At 40.7% G+C, this 15,810-nt stretch overlaps 1 protein-coding gene across 1 annotated transcript; it reads right to left on the bottom strand.

The window, feature by feature from the left end:
• Positions 1-2,532: 2,532 nt before the first annotated feature.
• On the bottom strand, positions 2,533-7,319 carry LOC128596996 (syncytin-1-like). The gene is made up of 2 exons (XM_053606926.1): positions 7,113-7,319; positions 2,533-3,933 (listed from the first exon to the last, which is right to left on the bottom strand). The coding sequence occupies exons 1-2, from the start codon at positions 7,203-7,205 to the stop codon at positions 3,130-3,132; spliced, it is 897 nt and encodes a 298-aa protein (XP_053462901.1). The 5' UTR covers positions 7,206-7,319; the 3' UTR covers positions 2,533-3,129.
• Between the last annotated feature and the right edge of the window lie 8,491 nt (positions 7,320-15,810).

Here is a 15,810-nt window from a genome sequence, read left to right as displayed (position 1 = left end):
TTAGGAGAAAGATCAGGGATGTGGGAGAAGCAGGCCATAAGTCTACCTATGCACCAAGTACATGGGAGATGGAAATGTGGAGGAAGGCTTTTTGAAGGACTCTGGAAATGTGAATCTGCCTTTCTCTTCTGTACGGAATCATGGACAGTGAGAATTTACAGTCCCACGTCTGGGACTGGCTGAGGAGTATAAACATTTAGTTTTCAATTAATGGTCATCCTGTATTGTAAACCCATCTTCTACTGTCCCGAATTCTTAGTAAAACTCTGTTACATACAGCTGCCCTTTGTCAGTGGTATTCGGGAGGAGTGAAGGGATCAATTCCGGCCAGTGGGAATAAAGGTATGCAGACTACAGAGGCAGGATGCCGAGTGTGAATTGTTAACCAGTAGACCCAGGACACCAAAGCAAAAGGAAACTGGGAGAAATGCTTTACCAATACTCCTTAGAATTCTGTTGGACTGATTAATGGGTTTCTCACAGAACATGAAATGGAAGCAAAGTTATTTCATTTAAATACTACAGAAAAGGGGGTACCAAATAGTTGGGGGCACACAGGTCGCTGTCTAGAAGGGTCACATGATGTTGGAATAACTTTGTCTTAAGCCTTTGATAGTTTCAGATTTGTAAAAGTTATTCTCCTCAAGATTGTAACCTAACTGAGGAAGCAAATGTGTCTTATAACCTTTTAAATCCTCCCAATTGCTACCTTGGGGCAGTTGCTCAATAAATATTCTTTCATTGCAGCAAATGAAGTTGAATTAAGAGAAATGTTCTTCATAATTGCAAGAAAACTCATCAAATATAATTGTTCAATATAAAAATGTTGTATGTAGACTTGGATATTTTTATTGCATGGAGACTGATTTTTTAAGGCTTTTAGAAAAATTTATGTTGAAGTTTATGTTGGAAAATAAATGAAAATGTATCATCAAAATTGATATAAAATAGACTGATCAGAAAATATTTCTTCCTTGTACTGAACATGGCATAATCATAGGGCTTTGTCTCTCTGACTGTTAGGACTATGCTTCATAGAATTCAAGTAAAGGATTAACTAGGATTCTTCTAATATTATCTTTCTCTGTGTGATATATAAGCAGATAAATTATAAGGAAAGGAAATATGCTGTTTCGTTCAACTTACAGCCTGTGCTAGCATGGGTATAGTAAATTAAGTCATGATATCTGTAAATAGTAGGTAATCATTTAAGGTATTTGAAGGCTTATAATTCCTACCATTAAGCAATTACCCTGTCATTTTAAACTAGGACTTTGGGCAGGAAGCTAACATTCACAATTATGTATATTCAACAAACACTATGTTTTAACTCTTCTCTAGTCCAAAAACGTAGTCTTGATGAATATGTGTCTATTTATGTCTTTATTTTCAAACCTTCAGAAAATGGAATCAGAACTGAAAATGGGAGGGAAGGGCTTTATTCTTTGAGTTTGATGGAAGAAATATCACTTCCTTTAACCTCCTCTTTTCCCTTCTGGCCTTCAAACTTGGTTGAATTGGAAAAGTGGAGACTTTTCATACAAGACTAATTTGACAAGTGAATTTGATTAAGTCAAGTGTGGTAGGATTGGAGATTTTAAGTACGTATGTGACCCAGCCCACAGGCCAGTCAACAGGGATACCTGGAGGAGGGGATGAGAATGAAAAAGGGGCAAGGGGCGTGAAGAATGGAGACAAGACAGGAGTCTGATCAAGTCTCATTTATTGCAAAGTTCTTCCAGGGTATATAAGGGTAGGTGAAGGAGGAGGTTTACGTCACCAGGTATCCAAGCAACCCGGCCTTGGTGGAGATAAGTTCCAAACAGCAAGCTTCCAGGTTTCGCTCACGTGATTTATGAGAAGAGGCCTGGCGTTTGCAGGGAAATAGAAACTTAAGTCTGTTAGTACCGGAAATAGCACTTGGCCTACAAAATAGATGCTGTGGTGTCAGCCTTCCACAGGTCCCCCTTTTTTATAATATTTTTAAATGTACATTTTACCTTTAAAGTTTTGCCGGCTCTCCACGGAGAGGGCAGGGTGACTGTGTCTGTCTTAGGTTGGGACCGCCTTACCATCTCAGCTGATCCTCCTTACCCGTCATGGGATACCCGGTAGCTATCTGACCGGGCTCCTGTCTTAGGTTGGTAGGATAAGCAAAGTCTGAGATGAGGGTCCTCGTTACCCATCCTTGACTACCCAGTCCCCTAAGTAGTTATGGTTATGCATTTATCTTCCATAGCAAGTCTGTGATAATGAACCTGGAGGGGCTGCATTTTAATAGCATCAATTTGTTGTTTTATAAAGGCCATGAATTTGTTAAAAAGAAAAGATCCTAGCGACAGTAATATTAGTAAGCCAAGGAGGGGCCCTAAAAATGGAAGGAGATAAGGCGGAAAGCCATCTAGCCTGCTCCAAAATGGGTTGTCCGTAATTTTTCTTTTTCATTCCTCTAGATTATCTTGTAATTTCTTTATTTTGTCTCGAACAATTCCTGATTTATTTGCATAAAAGCAGAATTTTTCCTGTAATGCTAAGCAGATACCTCCTTGGTTAGCTGTTAGAAGATCTAAACCTCTTCTATTCTGTAGTACTACTTTAGCTAAGGAATCTAATTGATCTTGAAGATCTTTAACTGTGCCTGATAGGGCTTGTATATCTTCTGCCATAAGTTGAGCTAGTTCAGTATATTTATGTACAGCAATGCCCATACCAGCGGTACCAGTGGCCATGCCAGCAGTGATTCCCAGAGTGGCCAAGAGAGGGAGAAATTGGATAGCCCTTCTAGAACAGCCAGATATATAATCAAAGAATGGTATAGGTAAAGATTCATTTCCATTGACTATATCTATATCGGGTAGTAAAAGGGCGATAGTACATAATCCTTTCCAATTAGTGGGCAGAATGGTATATGCCAAGTTATTGCCACAAACAAATACCATATCATTGGGAGCATACGGGGAATAAGTAATATTGATGATGTCAGTGCAATTGGTCAAAGAGAGTATGCCAATATCAATAGCATAACTGTCGCCTCTATAAGGGGAGACAATACAGGGTGCTTCAGAAAAGATAGGTTGTACTGGTAAAGGCATGATGGGCATGCAGTTATTAGATGATAATTCAATGGAATTAACATTGATTAGCAACAGGCATAGATAGTCCTAAATGAAGGCATAACCAGCAATTTTGAGCCAAAGAAGGGTTGGATTGATTAAGTAACCTATGTGTGATGTCTAGCATTTTCAGGGTTTGGGGGTCTAGATTCGCATCCCTATTTTTGGGTAAAGCTATTGGATGGTAGTTAAATTTAGGAGACATGTGGTTTACAATGTTTTCCAGTTGCTTTTGGAGTATATTCTGTCTTATCTGATCTTGGGGTCCACCTCCATCAGAGACGTGCACAGGTGGAGTCTTATTCCAGCAAACTATTTTTCCTACTGTATCGGGACAGCCAGATTGGGCATATTTATTTGAGGTCCCCCGGACCTGAGGGACTGTGTCCCACTCGCCTCCAAATGTCCCTGAAAAATGTCTGGTCAAGATTGCTGTAAAATAGGTATTATTATCTGTATCAGTACATAGTTGAACCTGCTCATAACAGGTATTATGTACAGATGGATAGAATTCTATACAAGGGCATGGTCCAGGCTTGTTATTAAAGGTGGGGATAATTTTAGCCTTTTTGCTACAGACCCATGCCTGTGCTCCATGAATATTTTGTCTCATTACTAAATATGCTGTTTTATCACCACAACCTACATTTAGGAGAGGGGTTGTCTCACTGTTCCAGGTGCCACCACGGCACTCACAAGGAGTACCAGTTAATTTTTGTAAGAGTGCCTGAGCCTCATGGGGATTACCGAAACCACCTTCATTTTTTCGAATCAAGAGAGAGAGTCCCAGCAGTAGCCATATCCAGGTGCTCATAGTTACCTGCAAAGAAAAGGAAAGAAAGCCTTCTCAGGGGGTCTCTTGCTCCCTGGATTTAGAGGTGATGATGTTATCTACTTGTTTGACCAGTCATTCAGGTAACCATCGTGCTGCTTCCATCTTCTGTGAATATATGCATACTGCACCTCTACCCCAAATTAAAACTGGATCGGGGCCATGCCATTTATTATCTAATGGATCTTTCCATAGGGCAGTGGCAAAATCCCGTTTAGTATCTGGGTGCCAGAAGCGGTCTGCTACAGACCGGCCATCTTGGTCCAGTGTAAAAAAATTTTAAATGAGTAATGAATGGGATAAGAGATTTCTTGGGGACCCCTTAACAGGGTACCATTCCCCCTTTTTTATTTTTTCTAGAGTGTTTTTAAGAGATAAGTGGGCACATTCTACTATGCCCTGCCCTTGTGAGTTAAATGGTATACCAGTGACATGTTTGATACCGAGGTGTTTACAGAAGGTGTTAAATGCATGTCCTGTGTATCCTGGACCATTATCAGTTTTAATTTGTTTAGGGGTGCCTAGTACAGGCATGGTGGCTAGTACATGGGCTATGACATGTTTGCCAGCCTCCCCTGACTGGCCAGTGGCATAAATAAATTCACTGAAGATATCTATGGTTGCATGAACATACTTGAGTTTTCCAAATTCAGGTAGGTGAGTAACATCCATTTGCCAGATGGCATTGGGTATGAGACCTCGAGGATTTACTCCTAGATGGGGAGTAGGGAGTAGAATTACACAAGAAGGGCATTGCTTTACAATGTGGCGGGCTTGTTCCTGGGTAATTTGAAACATGAGTCTAAGGGTGTGAGCGTTTAGATGATGTAATTGGTGAGCAGCAGAGGCTAATGTGATCCGATCAGGCTCTCTGGTGGTTTGGGCAGTACAGACTAAGTGAGTGGCTTCGTCCACTCTGCAGTTACCATCAGTTAGGGGGCCAGGTAAATTGGAATGAGCTCTAACGTGTCTAATGAAAAAGGGGAGGGTCCTTTGGTGTATAAGATTTTGGAGTTGCAAGAAAAAGGTAGCGGTTTCTGATACATGTTTGATTTGCACTGCTGTCTCTAATAAGGGAACTGAATGAGCTAAATAAGCACTATCAGTATAAATATTCAAAGCTCGATTGGGAAATGCAGAGAAAACTACGATAACTGCTTGAAGTTCTACAATTTGTGCAGAATTTGATTTTACCTGAAATTGCACAATCTCTGTATTAAAGGTGTAAGCTGCATGACCAGAAGAGGAGCCATCTGTGAAAACTAATAAGGCATTGGGCAATGGGGAATTGGAGATTCTTGTGGGAAATACAAAGTCATGTGTACTAATAAATTGTAACAATTTATTGGGTGCATAATGATTGTCAAGTTTACCTGAATAAGAAGCACAAGCAAAAGGCCAATGTTCTGTAGTTTGAAATAACCAATTAATTTGTGCCTGAGAATAAGGCTGTATAATGATATCTGGTTCTTTACCAAAGTATTTTTTACTATTTTCCCTTCCCATAATGATGATATCTGCGACAGCCTGATAATAGGGATAAATAACTTTCATGGGAGAAGCAGGTAAGTGGATCCACATTATGGGGGCAGTTTGCCAAAATACTGCTGTGGGTGTAAGAGAAGTTTTACAAATGATGTAACTCAGGGGCTGAGTGTAATCTATGGTTGTAACAAATTGTGAATGAATAGCTTGTTGTACTAATGCTATAGCCTGATGGCCTTCTTCTGTTAATGTTCTAGGAGAATTGGGGTTGCTATCGCCTTGTAAAATAGCAAGTAAAGGTTTTAAATCCCCTGTAGTTAGTTTTAAGTAAGGTCTAAGCCAGTTTATATTCCCTAAGAGCTTTTGAAAATCATTTAGTGTTTTTAATTTGTCCAATCTGAGGATAGCTTGAGTATTAGTAATTCTGGGCCTAGTTAGGTGGAAACCAAGATAAAGGTATGGATCTTTTAGCTGAACTTTTTCCAGGGCTATTTGAAGTCCCTGGTTTGAGAGGGAGGATGATAAATCACGGTAACACAGTAAAACCTGCTGATCATTCTGTCCAGCAATAAGAATATCATCCATATAATGAATGATGTACATGGAGTTCCAGCAAAGCCTAGTTTCCTGAATAGCTGCAGCAACAAATTTTTGGCATAAGGTGGGGCTGTTGGTCATGCCCTGTGGTAAAACTTTCCATTGGAATCTTTTCATAGGTTCCTTGAAGAGGGGAGACTGAATGCAAATCTTTTTTGATCTAATGGATGGAGTGATATAGTGAAATAACAGTCTTTAAGATCAATGATAATTTTATAGTAACCAAGAAGGATGGCCAGAGGAGTAGGTAAACCTGGTTGCAATGCCCCCAGGAGGACCATACTGGAGTTTACAGCTCTAAAATTTTGTAATAGTCTCCATCACCCTGATTTCTTTTTTATGACAAAGATTGGAGTGTTCCATGGGGAGTTGCTTTCCTCTATATGCCCAGCTTTTAGTTGTTCCTGCACTAACTGCTAAGCGGCTTCTAATTTTTCTTTTGAGAGGGGCCATTGATCAACCCATACAGGCTCGTCACTTTTCCAAGTGATCTTATCTGCATGGCGTACAGGAATGTCAATAGCCCTTAAGATAAATTTCCTAGCCCTTTTTTGTCTGTTTTTCCAGTAATTTATAGAGGGCTGGAAATGCCTGATTCCTCTCTGTTTGATTCCTCATCACTCTCTAGTGAGATAAGATCTTCTTGCTCATTAAGCTGACTGCTAGGAGGAGTGCCTTCAGCAGCCCTAAAATCCTGGGACGGATCTTGGGATTTAATATCCTTTTCTTTGTGGTGATGTAACAGTTCTTCTCCCTTTTTTATGACATCCGCAACCGCGGGGCAAACACTATGATAGCTAATAATATCATTAATGAGATTCCAGTACAAGAAAGCAGTGACTGGTATTTTTTCAGGTCCAAATACCTGATAAAAATCATTTAAAGCATCACCTACTCTTTTCCATCTTTTCTCCTGTATGGTTCCTTCTTGAGGAAACCAAGGACAGACTTCTTTTAAGAAGTCAAAAAATTGAAATAGCTGTTTAATTTTGACCTTTACTCCTCGCGTCCTGAGTGCATCTCTTAACTGTTCCACAAATAACTCATGCTGACTGACTTCTTGCCCCATGATCGCTTCTACTCACCGAGATCCTCATTCCAGCACAGCAGGCTACTGCGTGGCCGGGTCCCAATGTTTCTCTGAGCCAGCTGGCTGCCTCCAGTAGCTTCTTCACCATTTTCCCTCGTATCCAGGTCCCTGTTCGGGCGCCACGTGACCCAGCCCGCAGGTCAGTCAACAGGGATACCTGGAGGAGGGGGTGAGAATGAAAAAGGGGCAAGGAGCACGAAGAATGGAGACAAGACAGGAGTCTAATCAAGTCTCGTTTATTGCAAAGTTCTTCCAGGGTATATAAAGGTAGGTGAAGGAGGAGGTTTACGTCACCAGGTATCCAAGCAACCTGGCCTTGGTGGAGATAAGTTCCAAACGGCAAGCTTCCAAGTTTCACTCACGTGATTTATGAGAAGAGGCCTGGCATTTGCAGGGAAATAGAAACTTAGGCCTAGCATTTGCAGGGAAATAGAAACTTAAGTCTGTTAGTACCAGAAATAGCACTTGGCCTACAAAATAGATGCTGTGGTGTCAGCCTTCCACACGTATGTATGTTGGAATGAGGCACTCAGGAGCAGGTAAGCTGAAATGAGAAGTTTCTAAGACGATCCAAAAAAAATCAGATGCCTGCTGATACTTTAGACACAACCCGTGTATTCCTAGAACTACCATTCTGCATAAGGTCCTCAGTTGAGTGTTATCACCCATCTGTTATACATATTGGCTCTTTGAAGATAGACAACTATATTGTGTTGAGGAACACAAATAGTAAAACTACAGAAGTATTAATCAATCACTAAGCACAATAAAATTAATGCCCAAACTCCCCTCCCTTGTGACAGCATTAGTGGTGCTGTATATACATATGTGCATATATATACCTATTTTTTTAAGGTCAGTGTTATGCTGCTGAGGTTCCAAACTCCTAGTCTTAAACAACCCAGGCTGACCCTCCCAAAGTGGAAGTATCAAAGGCATGAGCTATTATACCCAGCCAAGGAAGACACATTAATTCAAAATTTTTATGCATCTAATAATATGGTTTCAAAATAAATAAAACAAAAATTGAATTGTTGTAACCAACCAAATATACATTTATGATCAAAGATTTTTAACATACCTCTATCAATAACTGATATAGTAAATAGCATTCTTAAATTGTAAGAATATAGATTGTACCAAACAACTATCCAAGTTAACCCTTCACCTAATTATTGCATCATACACAATATATTCAAGTAAACATAGAACATCCACAAAAACTAACCATATTTTATTTTATGCCACTGAGAGAATTCCCACAGTTTGGAAAGAGTAGAACCATAGAGTATATGTTTTCCAGCAACGCTGAGTTTAAATTAAAAAAAAAAATGTAATGGACACATTCATATGCTTAGGAATTAAGAAATTGATTCACATGCCGGCTTATGGTGGCCAAGTAACAGCTTCCCTGCAACTGGGAACCGTAAGTCTAGGGGGGAAAGACTCCAGACATCTCTGGATGGTGGTATCTTCCCATAAATATCCCTTTAAGGAAACAGAGAGTCAGAGAGAGACTTCTGGACCCCAAGAGGAAGACAAAAGCAGTGGAAAACTGGCAAGTGGTTGCATGTGTTCATTGGGTCTAATCCCACCAGCAGCTGTAAGTACAGCAGAGAGATTGCAAACTAGAAAGGCCTTCAGTTGAACTGCCTTGGGAGAGCTTGGGAAGGAGTGCAGAGAACTTTGGGTGTTGTATAGGGCCCCAGACTGAGCCACTGAGCCAGACGAAGCTAATAGTGTTCAGCTGTGGGCCACACACAGTCATTGTAGGAGAACTGCCCGGGCAACCTCCACCCTCAGGGTCACAGAACAAGGATCCAGCAGAAGCTAGTAATCTAGTGACTGAGCATCCTAAAGGCGGGGACTGAGCCGCCTTACAGCCTTAGCCCTCAGGTGCAGAGGAAGACCAGTTTTGGCACACTGGGTAAATGGATAGCCACTTCAGCAGTGATCCCAGTAACAAGCATTATCCTGGGCAAGCTTCTGCTTAGCCAAGTCTAGCAGTTTAAAGTGCCTTTTAAGAGGAATAAAAAGAGATTTAGGGTATCCATCCTGCAGGGTTTGAGAAATCAGCAGAGGCCTCCAGTCATATTAGCATTGTCATTAACATCTCATACCCCAGAAGATCACCTGTTGTTGTCTTTGTGGCTGTTGTTTTGTTTTTTAATTTCAACCTTTTCCCCATAGATTTTTCTTTTTTTTCTTTCTTTCTTTCTTTCTTTCTTTTCCTTCTCCATTTTTCTTTTTTTTTTTTACTAAATCATAACTGTATACAATGATATGATTATGGGGCATCATACACTCACTTCATAAACCATTTGACACATTTTTATCACAGTGGTTAACATAGCCTTTCCGGTGTTATCTCAGTTACTGTGCCAAAACATTTACATTCTACATTTACCAAGTTTCGCAAATACCCCTGTAATATGCACCACAGGTGTGATCCAACCGATTCCCCTCCCTCTAAACACCCACCCCCTTTCCCACTTCCCCCTATTGTTAAGTTGTAGCTGGGTTATAGCTTTCATGTGAGAGTCCCAAATTAGTTTCATAGTAGGGCTGTGTACATTGGGTATTTTTTCTTCCATTCTTGGGATACTTTACTAAGAAGAATATGTTCCAGCTCCATCCATGTAAACATGAAAGAGGTGAAGTCTCCATCTTTCTTTAAGGCTGCACAGTATTCCATGGTATACATATACCACAATTTATTAATCCATTCGTGGATCGATGGGCACTTGGGCTTTTTCCACGACTTAGCTATTATGAATTGGGCTGCAATAAACATTCTGGTACAAATATCTTTGTTATGTTGTGATTTTTGGTCTTCTGGGTATATGCCCAGCAGAGGAATTACAGGATTGAATGGCAGATCTATTTTTAGATCTCTGAGTGTTCTCCATATATCATTCCAAAAGGAATGTATTAATTTGCATTCCCACCAGCAGTGCAGAAGTGTTCCCTTTTCTCCGCATCCACGCCAACATCTCTGGTCTTGAGATTCTGTGATATAGGCTAGTCTCATTGGAGTTAGATGATATCTCAAAGTAGTTTTGATTTGCATTTCTCTGATGATTAAAGATGATGAGCATTTTTTCATATGTCTGAAGGCCGTGCGCCTGTCTTCGTCAGAGAAGTTTCTCTTCATATCCCTTGCCCAGCCTGCGATGGGATCCCTTGTTTTTTTCTTGCTGATGCATTTGAGTTCTCTGTGGATTCTGGTTATTAAACCTTTGTCAGAGATATACCCTGCAAATATCTTCTCCCATTCTGAGGGCTGTCTGCTTGCTCCACTTACTGTGTTCTTAGCTGTGCAGAAGCTTTTTAGTTTGATCAGTCCCAGTAGTGTATTTTTGAAGCTGCTTCAACTGCCCGGAGGATTCTCCTCATGAAATACTCACCCAGACCAATTTCTTCAAAGCTTTTCCCTGCATTCTCCTCTAGTATTTTTATAGTTTCATGTCTTAAGTTTAAATCTTTAATCCAATGAGAGTCTATCTTAGTTAATGGTGAAAGGTGTGGGTCCAATTTCAGTCTTCTGCAGGTTGCCAGCCAGTTCAGCCAGCACCATTTGTTAAATAGGGAATCTTTTCCCCACTGAATGTTTTTAATTGGCTTGTCAAAAATCAAATAGCGGTAAGTAGCTGGATTCATCTCTTCGTTCTCAATTCTGTTCCAGATATCTACTTTGTTTTGTGCCAATACCATCCTGTTTTGATCACTATCGATTTGTAGTAAAGTCTGAGGTCTGGTAGTGTGATACCTCCTGTTTTGTTTTTATTTCTGAGTAATGTCTTGGCAATTCAAGGTTTTTTCTCATTCCATATAAAACGAAGTAATGTTTTTTCAAGATCTTTAAAATATGACAGTGGAGCTTTAATAGGGAGTGCGTTGAAATTATATATTGCTTTGGGTAGTATGGACATTTTGATAATGTTGATTCTTCCTAGCCATGAGCATGGTATGTTTTTCCATTTGTTAACATTTTCAGCTATTTCTTTTCTTAGAGTTTCATAGTTCTCTTTATAGAGATCTTTCACATCTTTTGTTAGGTAAATTCCCAAATATTTCATCTTCTTTGGCACTACTGTGAATGGGATAGAGTAATTAACTGCTTTTTCAATTTGACTGTTGCTGGTGTATATAAAGGCTACCGATTTATGAATGTTGATTTTGTAACCTGAGACGCTGCTGTATTCCTTGATCACGTCTAGGAGTTTTGTAGTAGAGTCCCTAGTGTTTTCCAGATACACAATCATATCATCTGCGAAGAGCGAGAGTTTGATCTCTTCTGACCCTATATGAATACCCTTGATCGCCTTTTCTTCCCTAATTGCAGTGGCTAAAACTTCCATTACAATGTTGAAAAGCAATGGAGACAATGGGCAGCCTTGTCTGGTTCCTGATCTGAGTGGAAATGATTCCAATTTAACTCCATTCAATATGATATTGGCTGTGGGTTTGCTGTAGATAGCCTCTATCAGTTTAAGAAAAGTCCCTTCTAGACCAATTTTCTTGAGTGTTCTGATCATGAAGGGATGCTGGATATTATCAAAAGCTTTTTCTGCATCAATTGAGAGAATCATATGGTCTTTGTTTTTTAATTTGTTTATGTGCTGAATTACATTTATAGATTTACGTATATTGAACCAGCCTTGACACCCTGGGATAAAACGAACTTGGTCATGATGTATAATTTGTTTGATGTGTTGGTGGATTCTGTTTGTTAGGATCTTGTTGAATATTTTTGCATCTATATTCATTAGTGATATTGGTCTATAATTTTCTTATCTTGTTGGGTCTTTTCCTGGTTTGGGGATCAGGGTGATGTTTGCTTCATAGAACGTGTTGGGTTGTCTTCCTTTTTTTTCTACATTTTGGAACAGGTTGAGTAATATAGGTACTAATTCCTCTTTAAAGGTTTGGTAGAATTCTGACGTGAAACCATCTGGTCCCGGGCTTTTCTTTTTAGGGAGGTTTTGTATAGTTGATGCTATTTCTGAACTTGATATGGGTCTGTTCAACATTTCCACTTGATTCTGGTTAAGTCTTGGAAGGTGGCGTGCTTCCAAGTATCGGTCTATTTCCTTCAGATTTTCATATTTCTGAGAATAAAGTTTCTTGTAATATTCATTAAGGATTTTTTGGATTTCTGATGAGTCTGTGGTTATTTCGTCTTTGTTGTTTCTGATTGATGATATTAGAGATTTTACTCTTTTTTTCCTGATTAGGTTGGCCAGAGGTTTATCTATTTTATTGACCTTTTCAAAAAACCAGCTTTTTGATTTATTGATCTGTTGTATTATTCTTTTGTTTTCAATTTCATTTAATTCTGCTCTAATTTTGGTTATTTCTTTTCTTCTACTGGGTTTGGGGTTGGAATGTTCTTCCTTTTCCAGTTGCGTGAGATGTCCCATTAAGTTGTTAACTTCCTCTCTTTCCGTTCTCTTCAGGAAGGCTTGCAGTGCTATAAATTTCCCTCTTAGAACTGCCTTTGCAGTGTCCCAGAGGTTCTGATAGTTTGTGTCTTCATTGTCATTTTGTTCCAAAAAATTGGTGATTTCTTTCTTAATCTCATCTCTGACGAGGCTATCATTCAGCATAAGGTTATTTAACTTCCATGTTTTTGTATGGGTATGCAGATTCCTGTTGTTACTCAATTCAAGTTTTATTCCATGATGGTCCGAGAAGATGCATGGAATAATTTCTATTCCTTTAAATTCACTGAGGTTAGACTTGTGACCTAAGATGTGATCGATTTTGGAGTAAGTTCCGTGGGCTGATGAGAAGTATGTGTATTCAGTTTTGTTGGGAAGAAATGTTCTGTAGATGTCTGCTAAATATAAATATTTGATGGTTAGGTTTAAATCTAAGATTTCTTTGCTCAGCTTCTTTCTGGAGGATCGATCCAACACTGCCAAGGGAGTGTTGAAATCTCCGACGATTATGGAGCTGGAGGAAATCAAGTTACTCATGTCTGTTAGAGTTTCTCTCATAAATTGAGGTGCATTCTGGTTGGGTGCATAGATATTAATAATTGAGATCTCGTCATATTGAGTATTACCCTTAACAAATATGAAGTGACCATTCTTGTCCTTGCTTACTTTTGATGGTTTAAAGCCTACTGTATCTGCAAATAAAATTGCAACACCTGCTTTTTTCTGATTACCATCTGCCTGAAATATGGATGACCATCCTTTCACCCTGAGTCTGTATTTGTCTTTTAAGTTGAGATGTGACTCTTGTATGCAACAAATATCTGGCTTGAGTTTTTGTATCCAGTCAGCTAATCTATGCCTCTTTAGAGGACAGTTTAAGCCATTCACATTGATGGAGAGTATTGATAAGTCTGGTGGCATTTTGGGTATCGAGTTTTTCAAAGGTCCAGTGGACATTTTTAATCCTTTCGCCAGTGTGGAAATTGGAGTTTGATCCGAAGTTTCTGAGTGAGTTTACTTTTGTGGTATAGGATTGGGTTGGTCATTGTGGAGGATAGATCTGAGAACATCCTGAAGAGCTGGTTTACTTATGGCAAATTTTTTCAGCATATGAATGTCATTGAAGTATTTAATTTCTCCATCATAGATGAAACTCAGTTTAGCTGGATACAAGATCCTGGGTTGAAAGTTTTTTTGCTTTAGGAGATTAAAAGTTGATGACCAGCCTCTTCTGGCTTGAGAAGTTTCAGCAGAGAGATCTGCAGTTATTCTAATATTCTTACCTTTGTACGTTATAGTTTTCTTTCGCCGGGCTGCTTTGAGAATCTTCTCTTTCATGTTAACTTTAGTGAAGCTAATTATGATATGTCTGGGAGATGGCTTATTGGGGTTGAATCGTGCTGGGGTTCTGAAGCTGTCTGCTATCTGAATTTCAGATTCTCTAGGCATGTCTGGAAAATTTTCTTTCATAATTTCATGTAGAAGGGCCTCTGTGCCCTTGGCAGCCACTTCATCGTTCTCCGAAATTCCTATAAGCCTTATGTTGTTTTTTTTTCGAATTATCTGAGAGTTCTCTGAGTGAGTGATCCGTTTTTGCTCTCCATTTCTCTTCCTCATTGAGAGATTGGGAGCGTTCGAAGACTTTATCTTCAATGTCAGAAATCCTTTCTTCTGCTTGCTCCATTCTGTTACTGAGGGATTCTACTGTATTTTTCATATCTTTGAGGGCTGTAAGTTCTTGTTTCAGTGTGTCTAAGTCTTTGGTGGTTTTGTCTTTAAATTCGTTAAATTCTTGAGACATTTTTGAATTTCTCCTCGAATTCCTAATTCCATTTTATTAATCTTGTCTGCAAACCAAATTCTGAATTCGACTTCTGACATCTCAGCCAGTTGTTTATGAATGGGATCTTCAATCACATCTGCCGTATCTTTTCTTGGGGGGGTTGATCTATTCTGGTTATTCATGTTACCAGAGTTTTTCCTCTGATTCCGCCCCATGGTTTACTCCCTTTGGTTTTTCCCCTGGGGTTTTATCGAGGGCCCGTACAGTGTTGTGGCCTGAGAAACTGGGGCCCTGTCTGGTGTGGTGGAGCAAAGTGGTTCTGTCTTGTTTTCAGCTGGTTTCTGTTCGATCCTATTGCAACTTCTACTCTGGCTTGAAGTCTCAGCTGTGTGGAAAAATCAGCAATTAAGTCACCCCGCCTGCCCACCTCTGGCCCCAGTTGGAAAAGGAGAATCAAACCTTCCTACAATCACACACCCAGGGCACCGCCTGAAAAGTCCTCAGTCTATTAGCCCAGTTGAAAAGGTCCGAATCAACTGTCTCAATCGGCACTTGTCTTGGGTGGAAGGGTTCAAGAGGTCTCTGGGAACTGCATCACAGGGGCCTGGTGAGTCCTCTGACACAGCTCACCCCAGTGCAGCGTGGAGTCAGGAGGAGCCACCCAGCAAACGGAGCAGTCTGGGAAGGTTGACGTCTCCTTCCCCACTTTGCCCCTCCGTCGGACCCAGTCACTGGTATCTCTGCAGATGGCTAACCCAGTTGCCTGCAGTGAACAGACACTCCAGGGGTTTGCACCTGCCTGAATCGCAAGGAAGTCTGCCAGGCCCCCGCAGACTGCCGCTATCTAGCAGGAGGAGATGGGGCCTGACATCTTTGAGTGTTTGATGCAGGTGATGGGAAGGAGGTGTTCACTCAGGCTTAGCCCCGTCCCTGATGGATGCTGCTAACAGAACAGAACAGAAAACTTTGTGAGGTTCTGTCTCTGTTCCTGTCGTCGCCTACAGAAGACGGGCTGTTTTGAGTTCAAACATCTTTGCTGTTGGAGAATTGCGTCTGAACACCTCTCTGGGTCGGCCCCGCCCTGGAAGCTTCCCGGGTTTGTGAGCCGTGTCACCGGTGGCCTCCTCTGGTTGTCCAGGGAGACAGGGGGTGTGGCCTCATAATATCCAGAAGTGAGCATTCTGCCGTTAAAGAAAAAACGGCTGTTGATCTACCTCCAGGGAACTGCTGCTCTGGTGTGGGCACTCAGGCGACCATTTTCTCCTCTGTCCCGCGCCCAGAGTCAGCACTTAGCGGCTGCAGTTTGTGCTGGGTCCACACCCCTCAAAAGATCCCCCAAGAATCAGAACTCTTGGGGGATGGGCCCCCAGACCCCGATTGGGAGTGGGGGTGGGAAGGTAGAGTTTCATTCAGTTTTATGCAATACTACGGTCCGGGGAGGGCTCCTGCACTGCACCGCAGGGAAG

Source organism: Nycticebus coucang, chromosome 10 (assembly GCF_027406575.1).
Source record: "Nycticebus coucang isolate mNycCou1 chromosome 10, mNycCou1.pri, whole genome shotgun sequence".
Taxonomy (NCBI): domain Eukaryota; kingdom Metazoa; phylum Chordata; class Mammalia; order Primates; family Lorisidae; genus Nycticebus; species Nycticebus coucang.
This window is presented reverse-complemented; position numbering and strand designations above follow the sequence as displayed.

Coding starts and splice junctions, on each gene's coding strand:
- LOC128596996 (XM_053606926.1), bottom strand. CDS start 7,205: ATGGTGAAGAAGCTACTGGAGGCAGCCAGCTGGCTCAGAGAAACATTG. Junction 3,934..7,112: donor GTGCTGGAATGAGGATCTCG/GTGAGTAGAAGC, acceptor TTTTCTTTGCAG/GTAACTATGAGCACCTGGAT.